At 40.0% G+C, this 17,456-nt stretch overlaps 2 protein-coding genes across 12 annotated transcripts; both read left to right on the top strand.

Moving 5' to 3' along the window:
* Positions 1-510: 510 nt before the first annotated feature.
* Positions 511-2,654, top strand: LOC147307869 (E3 ubiquitin/ISG15 ligase TRIM25-like). Of its 2 annotated transcripts, XM_086272059.1 has the most exons (2): positions 511-1,347; positions 2,055-2,126. In XM_086272059.1, the coding sequence occupies exons 1-2, from the start codon at positions 556-558 to the stop codon at positions 2,109-2,111; spliced, it is 849 nt and encodes a 282-aa protein (XP_086128185.1). In that variant the 5' UTR covers positions 511-555; the 3' UTR covers positions 2,112-2,126. The 2 variants fall into 2 exon arrangements, with proteins under 2 accessions (XP_086128185.1, XP_086128184.1); XM_086272058.1 differs by having other exon boundaries at positions 511-2,654.
* A 3,225-nt stretch (positions 2,655-5,879) lies between these two features.
* On the top strand, positions 5,880-16,945 carry LOC147307868 (serine/threonine-protein kinase pim-2-like). 10 transcript variants are annotated; one of them, XM_086273089.1, is made up of 11 exons: positions 5,880-6,077; positions 6,803-6,905; positions 8,316-8,389; positions 9,383-9,508; positions 11,898-12,134; positions 12,260-12,385; positions 12,509-12,603; positions 12,742-13,092; positions 13,182-13,362; positions 13,449-13,619; positions 13,709-16,945. In XM_086273089.1, the coding sequence occupies exons 4-11, from the start codon at positions 9,490-9,492 to the stop codon at positions 13,798-13,800; spliced, it is 1,272 nt and encodes a 423-aa protein (XP_086129215.1). In that variant the 5' UTR covers positions 5,880-6,077; positions 6,803-6,905; positions 8,316-8,389; positions 9,383-9,489; the 3' UTR covers positions 13,801-16,945. The 10 variants fall into 10 exon arrangements, 9 of the variants coding, with proteins under 9 accessions (XP_086129215.1, XP_086129218.1, XP_086129214.1 ...); XM_086273092.1 differs by lacking the exon at positions 6,803-6,905; XM_086273088.1 differs by having other exon boundaries at positions 5,880-6,905.
* The last annotated feature ends 511 nt before the right edge of the window (positions 16,946-17,456 follow it).

Genomic DNA, 17,456 nt, shown 5'->3' with positions numbered 1-17,456 from the left:
ATTTAAATATTTGTTACTATTTAATGATCATAATCTCATTTGAACATAGGTTTGATTTAGTGGAGTCAGTTGTTCCCATGCATCATTCTGTAAGTGTGAGAATGAACTAAGATTAGAAAATGTCAAAATATAAAGTTTGATTTATTTTTATTCATCACAGCATCCTAAACTTTGCTGAACTTTTTGAAATATAGAATGAACTCACTGAGTGTTGACTGTCACATTTCAAAGCACCAAGTAAAGATAAACTATTAAACTTTAACTGGGTCAGACTTGTTACTGCATGCTGTAACCAAACATACCACACCCTGCATCATGTGATTGGCTCTTGGTCGCTCTGTAAGAATATTTCTTTAGTGCCTCCCTTCACAGATGTGTCTGTATCAGGATGGGTCTAAACAACATGGTGTAAATGCAGTTGCTGGTCAGCCTCATTTCCTGTAGGAGGTGAACAAGAGCAGAGATCTGTTTCCCTTCAGAGCACAGAGGTTGTTTCTGTTCAGAGGAAGTGAAACTGTCTGACAGTCACTGAGAGACGGTGAAACGGCACAGCACATGAATCAAATGGATCAAACAAAATTCTGCTGTTCAGTCTGTTTGGATCTACTGAAGGATCCGGTGACTATTCCCTGTGGACACAGCTACTGCATGAACTGTATTAAAAGCTTCTGGGATGAAGAGGAAAAGAAGAAAATCTACAGCTGCCCTCAGTGCCGGAGGACTTTCACAGCGAGGCCTGTCCTGGAGAAAAGCACCATGTTAGCAGATTTAGTGGAGGAGCTGAAGAAGACTGGACTCCAAGCTGCTCCTGCTGATCACTGCTATGCTGGACCTGAAGATGTGGCCTGTGATGTCTGCACTGGAAGAAAAATGAAAGCCTTCAAGTCCTGTCTGATATGTTTGGTCTCTTACTGTGAAAAACATGTTAAGCTTCATTATGAATGTCCTGCATTTGACAAACACAAGCTGGTGGAGCCCTCCAAGAAGCTCCAGGAGAACATCTGCTCTCGTCATGATGAGGTGATGAAGATGTTCTGCCGTACTGATCAGCAGAGTATCTGTTATCTCTGCTCTGTGGATGAACATAAAGGCCACGACACAGTCTCAGCTGCAGCAGAAAGGACTGAGAGGCAGAGAGAGCTGGAGGTGAGTCGACAAAACATCCAGCAGAGAATCCAGGACAGAGAGAAAGATGTGAAGCTGCTTCAACAGGAGGTGGAGGCCATCAATCAGTCTGCTGATCAAACAGTGGAGCACAGTGAGAAGATCTTCACTGAGCTGATCCATCTCATCCAGAAAAGAAGCTCTGATGTGAAGCAGCAGATCAGATCCCAGCAGGAAACTGAAGTGAGTCGAGTCAAAGAGCTTGAGGAGAAGCTGGAGCAGGAGATCACTGAGCTGAAGAGGAAAGATGCTGAGCTGAAGCAGCTCTCACACACAGAGGATCACATCCAGTTTCTACACAACTACCCCTCACTGTCAGCACTCAGTGAGTCTACAGACTCATCCAGCATCAATATCCGTCCTCTGAGCTACTTTGAGGATGTGACAGCAGCTGTGTCAGAGGTCAGAGATAAACTACAGGACATTCTGAGAGAGCAATGGACAAACATCTCACTGACAGTCACTGAAGTGGATGTTTTACTGTCAGATCCACCAGCAGAGCCAAAGACCAGAGCTGGATTCTTAAAATATTCATGTGAAATCACACTGGATCCAAACACAGCATACAAACAGCTGTTATTATCAGAGGGGAACAGAAAAGTAACAGCAATGAAACAACAACAGTCTTATTCTGATCATCCAGACAGATTCACTGGATCGTGGCAGGTCCTGAGTAGAGAGAGTCTGACTGGACGTTGTTACTGGGAGGTGGAGTGGAGAGGGAGAGTTTATGTAGCAGTCGCATACAAGAATATCAGCAGAACAGGGAGTGGGAGTGAATGTTGGCTTGGACATAATGACAAATCTTGGTCATTAGATTGTAACAACAACAGTTTTACATTTCGGTACAACAACATCCAAACTCCTGTCTCAGGTCCTCGTTCCTCCAGAGTAGGAGTGTACCTGGATCACAGAGCAGGTATTTTGTCCTTCTACAGCGTCTCTGAAACCATGACTCTCCTCCACAGAGTCCAGACCACATTCACTCAGCCGCTCTATGCTGGACTGATGCCTTGTCATCATGGATACAATGCTGAGTTGATTAAAGTGAAATAGACTGAAGTCTTTCATATTGTGGGTTTAAATCTGTATTTTAGTTTCATTTTTTTTCTCTCCATCATTTCTGCACAGAGATCAGCTGTCAGTCAAACATTATGGGTGGTACCTCCACATCTTCTAGTTGTTCTCTTGATGTTTCTGAGTTTTTAAAGGAGATCTTTCCTGTGACTGTTTATGGAGGCTATCACTGCTCATCATCATTTTTGATTTACTAAAATATTTCTCCACATGAAAATGTAAACTTCTCTATCCTCTAAATGTTTCTGGAATATTTGTATTGAACAATGTCGACATTTCTCTTTATGAGTATGGCAGACCGTGTGTGTGTGTTTGTGTTTGTTTTTGTCAAAATCATCAAACAAATGAGGAAAAACTGTGATTGTAATGAATGAATTCATATATTGTGTTGATGTTTTATTGTGTGAATAAACTGGAAGGTTTGACTATAAATCAAACTTTGAACAAAGTCTTTTCTTCTGTCTTCATTCCAGGATCTCACTCAAATCTGATGCAGAAAATATGAAACTAATCTGAGAGAATAACTGAAGCAGTTTTCCTCCTGAAGCATCACAAAGTTCAGAGTTCATGTTTAGAGCAGAAGATTCAGCAGTCGCTCTGTGACCTTTCAACTTTCTTCACTAAAACAGCTTCATTACAGAGAAACAAGTCACATTTTCTTCATGTTCTTAAGTCCTTTCAGATGTTTGTAACGGTCCTTGAATGCAGCATCAGTGTCGCAGGTTTAAAAGGTCACTTTCTGTTGTGTTCAAAGATTTCCTTCAGATATGGTCTTTAATCAGTAAAGCCAGTGATACAGCAGTGTCATTAGCTGTGTTATTGGCACCAGGCTGTGTTTATGTATGTGTTTAATTCTGTCTGAGGATGTCTTCAGCATAAAATGATCATTTGCTCAGCTGCTGTGTCTCATCTCTTATCAGACATTGGTTGGAACAGAGTTTTGTTGCTGACCATCTGACAAGAGGGTGAAGAAAAGCTTCAGGCTTCATTTGGACACTACGTTGGACAGAAGTCTCCACAAAAATGACTCAGAAACACAAATATTATTAATGAAAGTCCAAATGTCAAAAAGGGGTCATACATGATCCTGAGAAATGTCCTTGAACATTTGAACATGAGTCAGAGGGTTGTCAGGTTTCTACACTGCATCGTGGCATCAAGCCTGAGATGTCTGTGGAAACAAGTATGGAGGACACAAATGCACAGACGCAGTTGAGCTGTTTACTGCTGATGAGGAAGGAAAATAGTCTGTTGGATATTAAAGCAGCATTTATTAGAGTAAGAACAGATACTTGTGTCCTTCATTTGATCCCCGTCAATTTACAGAAGACTTAAGGACCCTTTGACTTCTAACATACAGCTGCATGTTTACAATTTTATTATTTATTTACTTCTAGCAAAGCGAGACTTTACTGATTAAAGACATATAATCAGACATATTACTGTTACTTTCTGAAAAAGACTCACATAAAGCAGATTTATCACAAGACACATCCTTCATGGCTTAAAGTTGCAGTGGGACTCTTTCGCCATCTGGTGGTTGTAACAGTTATGACAACTGTTCCTGCATATATGTCCCTCCTCAGTGTGAAGAAGACTGGACTCCAAGCTGCTCCTGCTGATCACTGCGTGTTCCTCCTGTGTCTAAAATCTATTTCCATTATGAATCAGGAAACTGTTTGCACCAATCATAAAGCCAATAAAATACATCACACACTAAGAAATAACAAAAAGGAATTGTGCATTTCAAGGAGATTTTTCCCTCGTTTTTTGAAATCATAAGAATACAAACTAATGCAAGACTGTCATGTTTTCATAAGTTTGTAGAGACACTGTTCTGTTGTATTCTAGGACATCAGTCACTTTTTAAATGCATGCTACTCCTCTTCATCATCAGCATCATCATCAGCACCCATGACCTCCTTTTAGTCTTTGTTTTGTTATTTTTCAGAGTTCAGGAGACGTTCTTATGGGATTTCCACAGTGTACAAGTACTGTTTAGAGCCTTTACCTAAAAGAAAAGAATAAAGTACAAAGTAGATTTACTCACTGCAGGAAAATAATGCCTCAATCTGATATATTGTCTTATATGACAAACTGAAAGTGATGCATCAAAGTGTAAGCAGCATTTTCCTGTTACAGCTGGTCTAGATGGAACTGATCTGATCTCCTTTATGTGCAGGTAGATATCCAGTGGGTTTGCTAAGGGTCACAGATGAGGGGCTGTGTGAGATGTTCAATGGGAAAGGAAATAAAATCATTGTTCCAGACCTGCAGCTAAGATACTCGAGTATCTTCAAATATGAAGCTGAGTATTACTTCCATACTTTCCTCCACTGCTGATGACCTTGTTACCTGCTGCTCCCTGTTAATGATCAGCCTCAGTTCTGATAGTAAACTGTTGGCTCTCTGGGGGGAAGAAAGAAGTTTGTATTTGTTTAAGATACAATGAAATCATATTTTGACATATTGGAAGATGACATGGAGCTGAAAAAATACTACAGGTATAAATGGAAACTACAGTTTATTTCTGTTATTTCCTGTGATAGTGTTTGTACACTCGCTCATTATAACTGTTCATTCAGCTGCTGTTTTTGTCTGCTGGACATCTTTAGCTTTCAGTAAGGATGCATTCATAGATCAGCACATCTTTTTGAACCACATTTCTTATGAGACTCAGAGTTTACATTTTGGAAATGTGGTGAGACCTGGGGTAGAAAGAGACTGAAGCTTCAACCTCGGCAGTTTTGTGTGTGTCTGAAGCAGAAAGATAAGACCTGTGTGGCCAACTCATCACACACATAATCCTGAATCAGAAAAACAGCATCAAGTGTTGTAATTGTTAAACACAGAAGTGTGATTTATATCAAAGTCAAAGTCAGCTTTATTGTCAAGGACCATATACATACAGTCATACACAAGAATTTGAAATTGCAATCCTCCCATGGCCCCCAGTGTACACTAAAACAATATAAAGATAAAAGGATAAAAATAAAATAAAAGTTTTGTGTACAACACAATACAATACTATACAATTATTTAAACAGCAGTGTCCAACACAATCATAGTGATTGTGGACAAGTTTGTGTGCAAGTGGGGGTGGGGCGGACAGTGAAAAAGTAATAGTGTTGGGTCAGAGTTCATATGTTTGGGGGGTGGGGGGTTCAGAGGAAAGAGGTTAATGCAGGTCTGGAGTTCGTGTGTGAGAGCAGGGAGTGAATTCAGCATCCTGACAGCCTGATGGATGAAGCTGTCGCTCAGTCTGCTGGTTCTGGCCCGAAGGCTGTTCAGTCTCCTTCCTGATGGCAGCAAACTGAAGAAGGTGTTGGACGGATGAGTGGAGTCACCTGTGATGCAGATAGGGTTGCCAACCGTCCCTTAAAAAACGGAATCGTCCCGTATTTAGAAACAAAAGTACACGTCCCGTATTGAGCTAATAAGGGACGCACTTTGTCCCGCAATACAGTGAGAATCAAAAGTAGTCTATAAATGTTAATGGAATTAACGCTTTGTTTGAAAACATAATTCCCCGCCCCTCTCCTGCTTTGTGACCAATGAGCTGACAGCACACTTATGACAATTCGAGTATGACAATTCAGATTACCGCTCATCTCATTGGTCGAGGAAAGGTCGCTTACGGAGAAAATACCGGAAGACAACAGATGACCACAACAACAAGCATGGCCAACAGGGAAACAAACGCCGACACTGCGGTGCAAGTCTCGGACGACAGTACACCTGGGCAGTAAAGCTGGGCAGACACTGTGCGATTTTTTCAGTCACGTTATTCAGCTCCTGCTCAAACTGCACGATTGACGCGCAGGGGTTAGAAGTTGGTAGGTCACGATGCAGGTCTCACACTATACCGCCCGATGCTCTGATGCGACCTGAGCGCTCACACTGTGCGTCCATAAAATGAAGGTTATAACAGAAAATCTGTCGCTCTCTCTCTCTCTGTCTTTCACTCACACAGACACACCACCAACATCAACTTTGCTAAATTGCTAATGAAAAACATGATCAGGCAGCTGTGATTGAGCAGCAATGTAAATCCAACTATATTCACGGTTGTTGTGGTCGTGATAATTTTGTGATGCCACATCGAAAAGGCTCGGATGAGCTTTCCAAAGTTCTACAAGTTGTGCCTCCATCGCTTGTGTCCAGTTCACACGCTGCACAGCCGTGCTGCTCCATCTTTTTCACCGACGTTTACGTGTTTGCGCGTGAGCAGTGTTAGCCGAGCGATTGATATCGGGAGCTGGTCGTGAGGTGTTAATCGCTTCTCGTTACCCCACGTATACTACACGATGCACGATGAAGGCCCAAATCGGGCCGATCACCAAATCGGTCGCACGACTCAAAAATCGACTCAAAATGGGCCAAAAATCGCACAGTGTAAGCCCAGCATTAGAGCAGCAATGTTTGTTTGTTCAGACAAAGAAAAAAAAGGCTGCAAAAGTACAGGGAGGAATGGGAAAAGGAAAACACCTGGCTGGGAAAATGCACGATAACACCTATAAAGCGCACTGCACTGTGGTGTGCCGGCGCACTTTTTCCATAGGCATGCTTCTAGTGGTGGGCACATGAAGAACATTAGGGGCGTGAAAGCTCGGGGAACCCTTAACCAATTTTTTGTCCACCAGGCCACGGCAGAAGCAGATATGGTATGTAAACACTGGTTTGTTTTTTTAAACCCTCTGGTTAAGGTTAATATGGGCATGTGCAGTGAATATCAGCGCTATGTGGCCAGAAGTGTGATAATATAATTTATTTTGTGTAATAAACAACTGCAAGGATAGATGATTACAACAAATAGATGACTAATACATAAAAGTAATACATAGATTAATGATGATGATGAGTTATGATGTGTAATCATGGGAACAAGTGGGTTTACAAACAGGAGCAGCTGATTAGCATTAGAAAAGCTGAAATAATACCTCAACTGAAGCCAATTGTACTAAATGCACTATATGTGCACTGTTACAAGAATATTTTTCGTTCTATTGTTTTCTATTAATTTATATAATTTTAAGTTAAGCAGGACAGAGTTCTTTTAAAGAAAGATTTACTTATATTCTCAAAAGTTAAGCATGACAGGCTTCTGTTTAAGAAAGAGACCTGTTTTACTGTGTTAATGTTGTCATTTTGAGCTAAAAATAAATGGCTAAATGATCATTTGTTTCCCATATGGTCATATCACAAAGAATATGCATCTGCTTAAATCAAATTCAAGTCAAATGGTTAAAAAATAATTTCACACACAAAAAAAGGGCTACAAAATTCACCACACTGGGAAGGGTGAACTGGGTTGCCCGGCCCTGGCCACGAGGTGTCTCTTATTTATTTTTCAGGGAGTTGGCAACCCTACATAGCAGCCACCCAGCTCAGCTCTAGAATTTTCTTTTCCTCCCTTGATCTGATGAGGAGTGTTGTTCTTGTGCCCACTGCCAGCTGGAAACTTGGGTACATTTAATATGAGCCGCTGTAGATAAGTTTATGAAACATTTGTACTTGAAACTGATGTTTTAATGTGTTGTTAGACAGAGAAGTCATGAGCCGAATCCGACAGGCATTGGCCATTGCATGAACTCCTCTGGGGAGTTAGCTTGCAGCACATGTTCAAATTGAATGTTCTGGGTCTTATTATGCTGCAGCGAGATTCAAATCCACAACTGCGATGTTTTTGTTAAGGAAGAAAGCTAAATGTTGTAAAATATGTGAATGAAGTTATTACCGGGCTGGATAGCAGACTGTTAGCAAGCTAGCAGCTAAGGAAACCTGGCTACCTTTCCAATATGGCGGCTGATACAAGGTCAAATATCAAGATTATGTGCTTTTGCCTAAGAAAATTTGGTTAACAGCATTTATTTTTTCTGTTAATATTTTTTATATGGACCAGCCTGTACCTTTATGATGTTAAGACTGCTAGATGAGCTGTTAGTGACACTGAGTTAGTCATGACTATGCTTTCTGTGTTTTTTCCCTCCCCTTTTGGTATCCTGTTCCTGCTGGATGAACCACTTCATGATCATCCTCATCTGATGACTCCGCTGCGCTATCCTGCCTGGTAGATTCTCCTTGCTGCAGGTGTATGCTTCTGCCAGCTGGATGCTGTTACTGGATAGTACACTGTTCCAATGGAGCGGTAGGAACAAATTGAAACACACTAAAAGAAAAGGGTTATTGTTTAAAATTGTGTTTTAATAAATGTGTTAATGTTAATTAAGTGTTCATTGTGTGCTGGAGGTCCTACTGGTCCTATGGTGGAGCAGCTACTACCTCTCCTTTAAGAAACTTGCCTCTGATGGGATCCAGATATTTGGGACACATTTCAATTCTTGTAAGGGTTTAAAAAATACACAAACTTGGAAGAGTTGACTGGATTTGTACAAAATGAGATGGCTGGCAATGGAAAGATGCAATTCGATTGTTACATGTTTAACTCTTTAAAGCCGGTCGGAGCGGGCACGCTCTGTTTTGCGTAACTATTTTTAAATCCCTGTAGAACCGGGAACCGCGTAAGCTAGCGCAATAATTTTTTTGCATATGAATCCAGAGGAGTTGTACTTACATCTTATGCCATCAGCTTGTCCTAGGTCACAGTTTCCTTCCACATATAGCTTTGCAAAAATTGCATAAAAAGCGCTTGCAGTAACAAAAACATAATATTCCAGAAACACGCTTTGCCGATCCGATCAGCTGTTCGTATTCCAGATGTATTTAATTTTCAATCAAGATGGCAGAGCTGTAATCATGCTCTAAAATTATATATTGTAATATGACAATTGTAAAGTTACTTAACCTGTGAGTCCTTGGTAAAGACATTCTCTTCAAAGTGAACGCTGCAAAGATGAGATGCAAGTTTCAAGTACAGTACATTTCAAGTACATCCTTCTTATGTTAGCTAGCCACTAGTTCAGTCTCTGTGCTACACCATCACCTACAGGACAACTGCAAAACAACAACAACAACAACAAAGAACAAAAAAACAAAACATGTAGTTAAGATGATGGTTTTTAATTAGCTGCTGTAAAACAATGTAATAACAATAAATAAATGCAACATGACATTAACTGCTTTTTAGGTAAGTACTTTATGTACTTTTGGAGAACTGTTAGATCATCCATGTTTTCTACAGTCATTGGTTTGCTGGACAAAGTGGCCCACCCGAGGGGTTCCCTGCCATTGACCAGCAAGCCACCCTGGCTGAGGATCATCTGATTGCCAGGGCAGAAGGAGCAGAGCATGCCAGGCAGTCATGGAGGTACAGCATCCTAATAAGGTGTCAAGGGGGTATACACCAGGCTTTGGTGGACACGGGCTGCGCACAGCTCCTGGTTCACCAAACCCCGCTTTGCCCCGGGACATTATTGGTGTTGCAGTGGGTGGAGGTTACATGTGTACATGGGGGCATTCACAGACAAAACACATGGAATAAAGGCTGCAGTCAGTTATATTTTATCTCAGATAAACTAGTCAGTGTTTATTAGTGTTTGCTCAACTAGAAGTCTTCATAGTAGCATCCACACATCAAGTCTTTAAACAAATAATGAAAGGATAATGAAAGAAAGTTTAATGTGAAATTACTGAATTATATGAAATATTATGGCTTTGTCTGCCAGAGTGTTTTTCTTTAAACTACTTGGAGCACTTTTACTGGCAGTCAGTGATGTCACTAAAAGGCAAGCTTCTTATGTTGTGTTGCCATAGTCTCCGGAGTTGACTTTTAAAGCTCACTTACAGAACTGACTTATACAGCTTAGTTAGAAAAGTCAAGCATCCAGACATTTGAAGGACTATTCACTCATTAAGGTGACATTTTCTATTTTAAAAGTTCTCAAAAAATTAAAATGAAAAAGGAAACAAGAAAAGTTACGACTGAGGCAGATAAGAAAGATCCAGGAGATCAAAGTAAGTAAAAAAAAAAAAAAAAATCCCCCAAATAACAGAATCTACATTTCTAACAAGGTTGAGGCTCTGTGTATAAAATGATTCATTTTTAGAGGATTTAAATCCTGGTTTTGATTGAAACTAACGTAAGTGCAACATGTCTAATCAAAGAAAGGTTACTGGGGCACTTTGTCTTTTGGTAAAATAATGTGACAGGTTTATTCTTGGACTGAGCAGTGAAAACAGAGCAACAAGTGTCATCAGTATCTAGACTTAGTAGACCTAGTATGGACTCGTGTTGGTGTGTGTGAGGGATAACTGAGGGAATAAGACACAGGATGAGAGCACAGCTGCGAGAAATCACAAACAACAAGACCATGGGGAAGGAAAACTGAAAACACTAACATAGTCTAAGGAGCTTAGAAAGAAAACGTCTGGACTTCTTTAAGTTGCTTGAAGACGTTCAAGCAAAGTTGAAGTTCTTTTCATCCGAGAAGGTGAAACATCTTCAAGCAACTTCAAGTCCAGACGCTTTCTTTCCAAACTCCTTAGACTACGATGACCTAGATGACTGAGAACCTCCAGAGACATGAAAACACTAACATAGCACACAAGACTATCAAAGTAAAACAGCAAACAAGAGACTTTTACAAAGACACAGAGTTGACACAGAGACATGACTGACTGGGGAGAAATTGGGGAACATGGAAACAAGAGTGACTAGACATGACACGTGGGACACAGGGGCAAGGCAAAGTAACAGAAACCTAAAGCCTAAGAATATAACACAAGAAGAAAACAATAAAGAGAACCATAAACATACATAAGAATAATCAATGAATATAAATGAACAAACACAAAACACTGGGTCACAGACTCACTACCATGACAGTTAAATGTACAATAATAAATACTGTAAATCAGATGACAATGTAGCTGACACTGTGTTTATTAGTGTGTGGTCAACCACAAATCTTCATACTGTCATCCATACATGAGGTCTTTATACAAACGATGAAAGATAATGAAAGAAACTGTTTAATTGATATGAAATGATTGAATTATATGAAATATTATGGCTTTGTCTGCCAGTGTTTTTCTGTAAACTACTTTGAACTACTGGCAGTCAGTGAAGTCACTGAAAGGCAAGATTCTATGTTGTGTTGCCGTAGTTTCCAGAGTTTACTTATAAAGCTCACTTACAGAATTCAGTTAGAAAAGTCAAGCATTTGAAGGGCGCACATTTGAAGGAGTATTAACTCAATATTAACTCATTACGGTTTACATTTTCGAGTATAAAAGTTCTCCGAAATTACAATGAGAAGGGAAACAAGGAAAATTACCACTCCAGCCGATAAGAAAGATTCAGGAGATCAAGGTAAGTAAAATAATAAAATCAAATCCTGGTAAAATCCAAATCCTAGAAACGTTGACACTGTGTGAATCACTTTTAGAGCAATTGAATCATATGTTTGATTGAAAATAGCTTTAATACAAGATGTCTAATCAAAGAAAGGTTACCGGTCTTTTGGTAAAATAATGTAATAAGTTTATTCTTGGACTCAACAGTAAAAACAGACCAACAAGTGTCATCAAGATCTAAGACTTAGTAAACCTAGTATCAATTCGCACTGGTCAGTTTTTTTATCCCAAGAATAAACTTGTGATAATTTAAGCAAAAGCAATTTCAAATTCTTTGCCAAACTGCTTCCAGTCCTGATGTCGGGGACTCTTTTTCACCACTGTGTTGTTGTCGTTTATAGATTGTAAGAGCAGGACTGCTAAAAGAAAGGCCAGTCCTGAAAAGAAGACCCCAATAAAAAGGAGGAGGGTCGCTGAGCAGGCTGGTCCTTCCACCAGCTCAGATGTGGTCAAAGGAGTGAAGCGCAAGGTTGTGCAAGATGAAGAGGGCACAACAAAGAAAGCAAAGAAGGCTAAACTTCTCGACCATATGAGCGGTGACAAGGAGCAAGCATCCTCCTTGTTGGACTCTGGTAAAGGTAGGCTAATTAGTTGAATAAGAGGGTAGATTAAGTGTGGTTGCTAGGTTTAAGATATTAGTGTTTAGTGTTTGTGTCTATCATCCAGTGAGCTGATGTGCTTTTGGTGTTTTCCACATCTCCAGACTTGAACAACAAACAGGTGTGTGCAAAAAATGGCAAAAGAAAGGCCACGGGAGACAACAGAGAGCCACCCAAGAAAAAAAAAAGGAATGTGGACCAGGACAAAAAATCAGTGGCAGACCAAAAACGTAAGTAGCAAGCAGCTTGGGTTTTATATTCAGGGGAAGGGCAAAAGGAACATTTATGCTACAGAGGAGAGTAATTTGTGTCACAGCTGTAATAAAACAAGATTTGTTGTTTTGTCTGTTCAGGTGAATTCCAAGCCAGATATGTGGAGGAGCACCAGCTCGGAGAAGGAGGCTGCGGAGCAGTGTTTGCTGGCTACCGGATAGAAGATCGTTTTCCAGTAAGTGTTCAGATGATGGTAGTAAGACAGGCAGTAACGCAGATAATGGATAATATCGTAAACTGAGACGTCTGCTGTGTTTCCACCTTTCATTATGTCATACTGAGGAAATGCTCACCAATGCTCTGTGTCTTCTAGGTTGCCATCAAACACATTCCCAAAAATAAAGTCTACTGCAAAGTGGCGGTAAGCGTCCAACACTTGAATCAGTTTTACATTACTGGATTGAATGCGGCGTTCCTCATCATCCACTTTGTTGTAATATTTCAGGATGAAAGCGGGAAGAAGCTCTCAGTGGAAGTGGCCATTATGGTTAAACTTGCAGGTGAAGCAGAAGGGTCAGTGGGAATATCTGCACCTGTGTCCTTGCTGGAGTGGTTCGACCTTGGCAAAGAGCTGATCCTGGTGCTGGAGAGACCTGTCCCCGCTGTGGACCTGCAAAAATACAAAGCAGAACATGGAAGAACTTTAACAGAGGACAAGGCCAAGGTAGGTTGACTGGGAGAGCCTTAGACTGTACAGCATTCAATCAAGGCAGAAAAGCATTAACTCATTATTGTGTTTTTCATCTTTTCCAGGTCATTCTGAAGCAACTAGTTGATGCTGTAAAGGAACTTGAGGATAAACACATCTTTCATCGGGACATCAAGGGACCAAACATTCTGATTGAGACCGGCTCAGATGTGCCTCGAGTTCGCATCATTGACTTTGGACTGAGCTGCTTTGTTAAGCAGCGATCTCTGTATCGCATCTTCTATGGTAACATATTCTGCTCCTGCTTTTCACAGATGTAACAATTTGTGTCTTTTGTTTTAGAAGAAATTGCAATTGTGTCTGTTTGTTAGGCACTCCTCTTCACATCCCTCCCGAGTGGTACATTAGGAGCTGCTACAGGTGTGGACCCACCACGGTGTGGCAAATGGGAGTGGTGTTGTATGAAGCGCTTCATGCACGATACTTTAGTACCGCGAGGTTCCTCACAAAGAAACTGAGCATCAAAAAGCGTCTGTCCACAGGTAAGAAAACTTCACACTTCCAGATTCACTGATGCCTTGGATCACTAGAACTATCATCTTCATCTTTTTGATCTTTTCTTTCTTTCAAGAATGCCGGAATTTCTTGGACGCATGTTTAGCTTTAGTCCCGGAGAAGCGCCCAACACTGGAGGAGCTCCAGCTTCACCCCTGGCTAAGATAACACACACAAACACACAATTCACACCTCATCATATAAGTATGATACGTTGTAGTAACTTCCTTCCTTTTTTCTGTTGGACAGGAGTAGATAGAATGGGTCAATATTAAAAAATAAATAAATAAAAGTTTAGCTTTTTTGGAGTTCCTGTAACCCCCCCAGCCATCCCAGGAAAGGGGATCTCTCTTTGAATGGGCTTTCCCGAGGTTTCTTCCCATCGATCTGGCCCCCTGGGGAGTTTTTCCTCGTCTTCATAGAGAGCTTGGGCTGGGTCAGGAGCTCCATCAAAACTGTCTTTATTTGATGACATTAAAGTCATCAAATAAAGATGTGTTTTACTTAAAGTAAAATTTGATCAAAATAAAACTTGTTTAATTCATCTTTGCTGAGGATTCTCCTTCATTACTATTTTGTTTTGTTTTGTTTTTACCCATGGTGCATTTTGACAAATAAGAAAACTGAATGAGGTTAAAGTGTGCACAAAGACAGTCACACTGCAAATGATCTGAAGACTTGCATCTGTTGCTCTAACCCCCAACTAGTTTAGACAGATTTCCTGGTTCTACCAGAGGTTTTTTCCTTCAAGAAGGGAGTTCTTGAAGGAACTGCAACACTGTTGCTGAGTGTTTGCTCATAGTGGGTTGTAAAAGCATAAAAGTTAATAACAGGCATTCATAGCAGAGTTATCACAGCGGGAACTATATAGCTTAAATGTACAATTTCTACAGGATGAATTATAACTTCATTATGTATAAAAGCTCCTGTGGATAATTACTCCTATTTGTAACTTTACACAAGAGAAAGTTTGCTGTCACACTATTTATAACAGGTTGGATTTTGTCCTCTGAGTTGAGCCTTTGGTTGCAGTTTATTGAAGAATTTCCTCTAAAGTAGCTGTTGATAAAGATTTAAAGTCCTGTTTATATACAGAAATATGCTTTAGTTCATGTTTTTTACATGTCTGCCTCAGTGGATCAGTAGAAGATCTGGCACAGGAAACTAGATGATGAAAAAGGGTACGAATACACATATATATCTATATCTATATAGATACAGATATATATACACACACACACACACACACACAGGTTGCAATGTAGTATTTTCATTTTTTCTTAGCATTTCTTTAACGTCTTGGTGCAAAAGAATACCTGCATTTGTGTGTAAAGAAATGTTACATATATACTAAAAACAGTTGGAAAAAAGAACTACAAATTTGGAAAGGAATTTATTCATGTTCTTACTCATAGATGGAGTACATGGTTTAAAAAACACTGAGGAAACAGATATGAGGCGGCTGTATCAACATAAAAACATTAATACAGTTAAAAATGAATAAAAAGCTGCACGCTTAAACTTATTTCTCTACAGTTTGTACAATTCATCCATGTAACAATAGATTCTCTCTTAATATAGTAGTTAATTAAAATATCTTTACATAAAAATACATTTTTAAGTACTCTCCGGTGGAAGTCTGTTGTGGCTTATGTTTCTAAATGACACAACCATAAAGCAGCCCACAGAATATACAAATATGTCTTTGATAAGTGAATGTTGGCTCCCACAATGGCCTGTTAAGTTATTGCAAAAATAATTTACTGCATAATATGTCAGATTAGAACATGTTATAAGCACAAAACTGAAGGGGAAACAATAAAAACAAAAATGAAAAAACAAATACTAAATTAAGTTAAAGGATATTTCTTACTATACTATATAATTGTATAATGTTGCGTTTGATTGCAAATGAAAACCCACCAAGAAAAAAAGAAAGAAAGAAAAAGAGAGAATAGAGTTTAATTTATTCAAAACACATTCTTTTCTTTTATTTAAGCTGTAGCGAGATTCAAATGGACAAAAGAGAAAGAAAAATATTACAGATTTGTTTTATTAATCATGAATAAACTTTATTATACACAACTCTAAATTTCAGTTGGTCTTAGTCAGATGTGTTTTTAATTAAATCCTGCAACACTGTGCTCGCTGCCATCACTTTATAGCTTAGTGTGCAATTCAAATATATACTTATTACAATATTTTTCCCCCTTAACTCTCAACTCGCGTTTTTAAAATGTCTATGATCATATTTGTCCGTTGACTTCTGTCTGGGCCTCGAACGATTCATCAGACAGGTTGGCAGCCTCCAACTGATGCTCCAGACTTTCATCATCGCCTCTATTCTGATCAACTCTTATCTTAAACTTAGTGATGAACTCATTACTGGCCAGCGCGCCCTCCTTTTTAGGGCATGTGGGCTTTGATAACAGCCGGCTTTCCAGTCGCTCTGCAAAGAAAATTCACAAAACATTTCTTATTTGGTAAGCTTGTTAACAAATTTTAGTTCAGTTTTGCTGAAAGTTATAGCATGCATCAGGTAAGAAGCAATTGGTTTTTAAAAAGCATATACATTCCCCAAAACATTTTTATTATGTGCATTCTGGAGAATAAAAGATTGTACACAATTTCCCTTTTTAAAGTAAAAAGATTATTAAGTCTAATTCTTACTTATTCAGTAGATTAAAGTATTGAAACATCATTATTCATAAAATATGCACATTACAAAATTAAAGTTATTCAAAAATTACTCAAGTACTTACTCCAATACTCACATTATTCAAGTAAATTTAATTTTTGCCAATGTAATGTCACATAAAATCTTAATCTGAATAAGGGATTTGAACCCCACTGTCACGGCCAGGGGATCAGCAGGCCGCTGACTAGTAGTGTTCGCTCTCTCGCCAGGGCGGAACTCATGGTGGGTTCACGCCCTCGGGCCACGCCCCTCTGAAGAGGAAACACCTGGGCCTCATCAGTGCAGCCAGCATTTAAGCCAGGGAGTGGCTTCTACTCATCGCTGGATCGTTGTGTGTGACTGGCGTCAGTGCAGCCCGGCTCTGAGCAAGTTCTCTTTTGCTTCCCTGTGCAAAACCTCTAACGTGTGTTTCCTTCTGTACATAGATCCCCTGGACCCGACTCTGCATTCCCCGAGCGGATTCCCTTTTTGTGTGAGTGTTTGGAGAGGAGCAAGTGTCTTTTCCCTACCTGGATTTCCCCGGAGCCTTTTCCCTGTCACCGCTTTGTATATAGCACTATCCCCTGCACTGTTTGTATATACACCTGGTGGAACTGTAATAAATACTGACTGTGCCTCTGAGTCCTGCGTGTGAGTCCTCAAGCGAACCGTGACACCCACACAGATGAGAGCTTAGCAGTGAAGCTCTCTCTTAAAGGGACGTCCACACACTGTCTGGGGATAGTCTCACCACCCGATCGTTGGGGGGGGTCCTCTGTGCGGGGGTGAAGGTCTGTGCCTCAAAGCGAGCGAAGAATTTGTTTAGCTCATCCGGTAAAGACATGAAACCAATATTAAATTCAGTTCTTTTGAACTTGAACTTCTTATTTGTAAATATGTGTACAAATGGTTGGTTTTTTGTACTGTTTTTATCAATAAATCTCAGCAACAAAGGACCTACACCCATGTGTGTTGATTTCTCCCTAAGATGGCAAACTGAAACACTCCAAGTTGGTGACTTTTGGAGATTTATTTCCCTGGATGATTGAGAATGCATCAAGATGAAACACAAAAGGAAGTTCACAGCTTTTAGCAGCTCCCCCACCCCCTCATCCACACACCCCCACTCCCCTCCCTCCAGAATTCC

This window comes from Aulonocara sp. 'chitande type north' Nkhata Bay, linkage group LG18 (assembly GCF_057382095.1).
Source record: "Aulonocara sp. 'chitande type north' Nkhata Bay isolate Kocher_YH1m ecotype deep benthic linkage group LG18, A_spYH_male_GT1.1, whole genome shotgun sequence".
NCBI lineage: Eukaryota > Metazoa > Chordata > Actinopteri > Cichliformes > Cichlidae > Aulonocara > Aulonocara sp. 'chitande type north' Nkhata Bay.
This window is presented reverse-complemented; position numbering and strand designations above follow the sequence as displayed.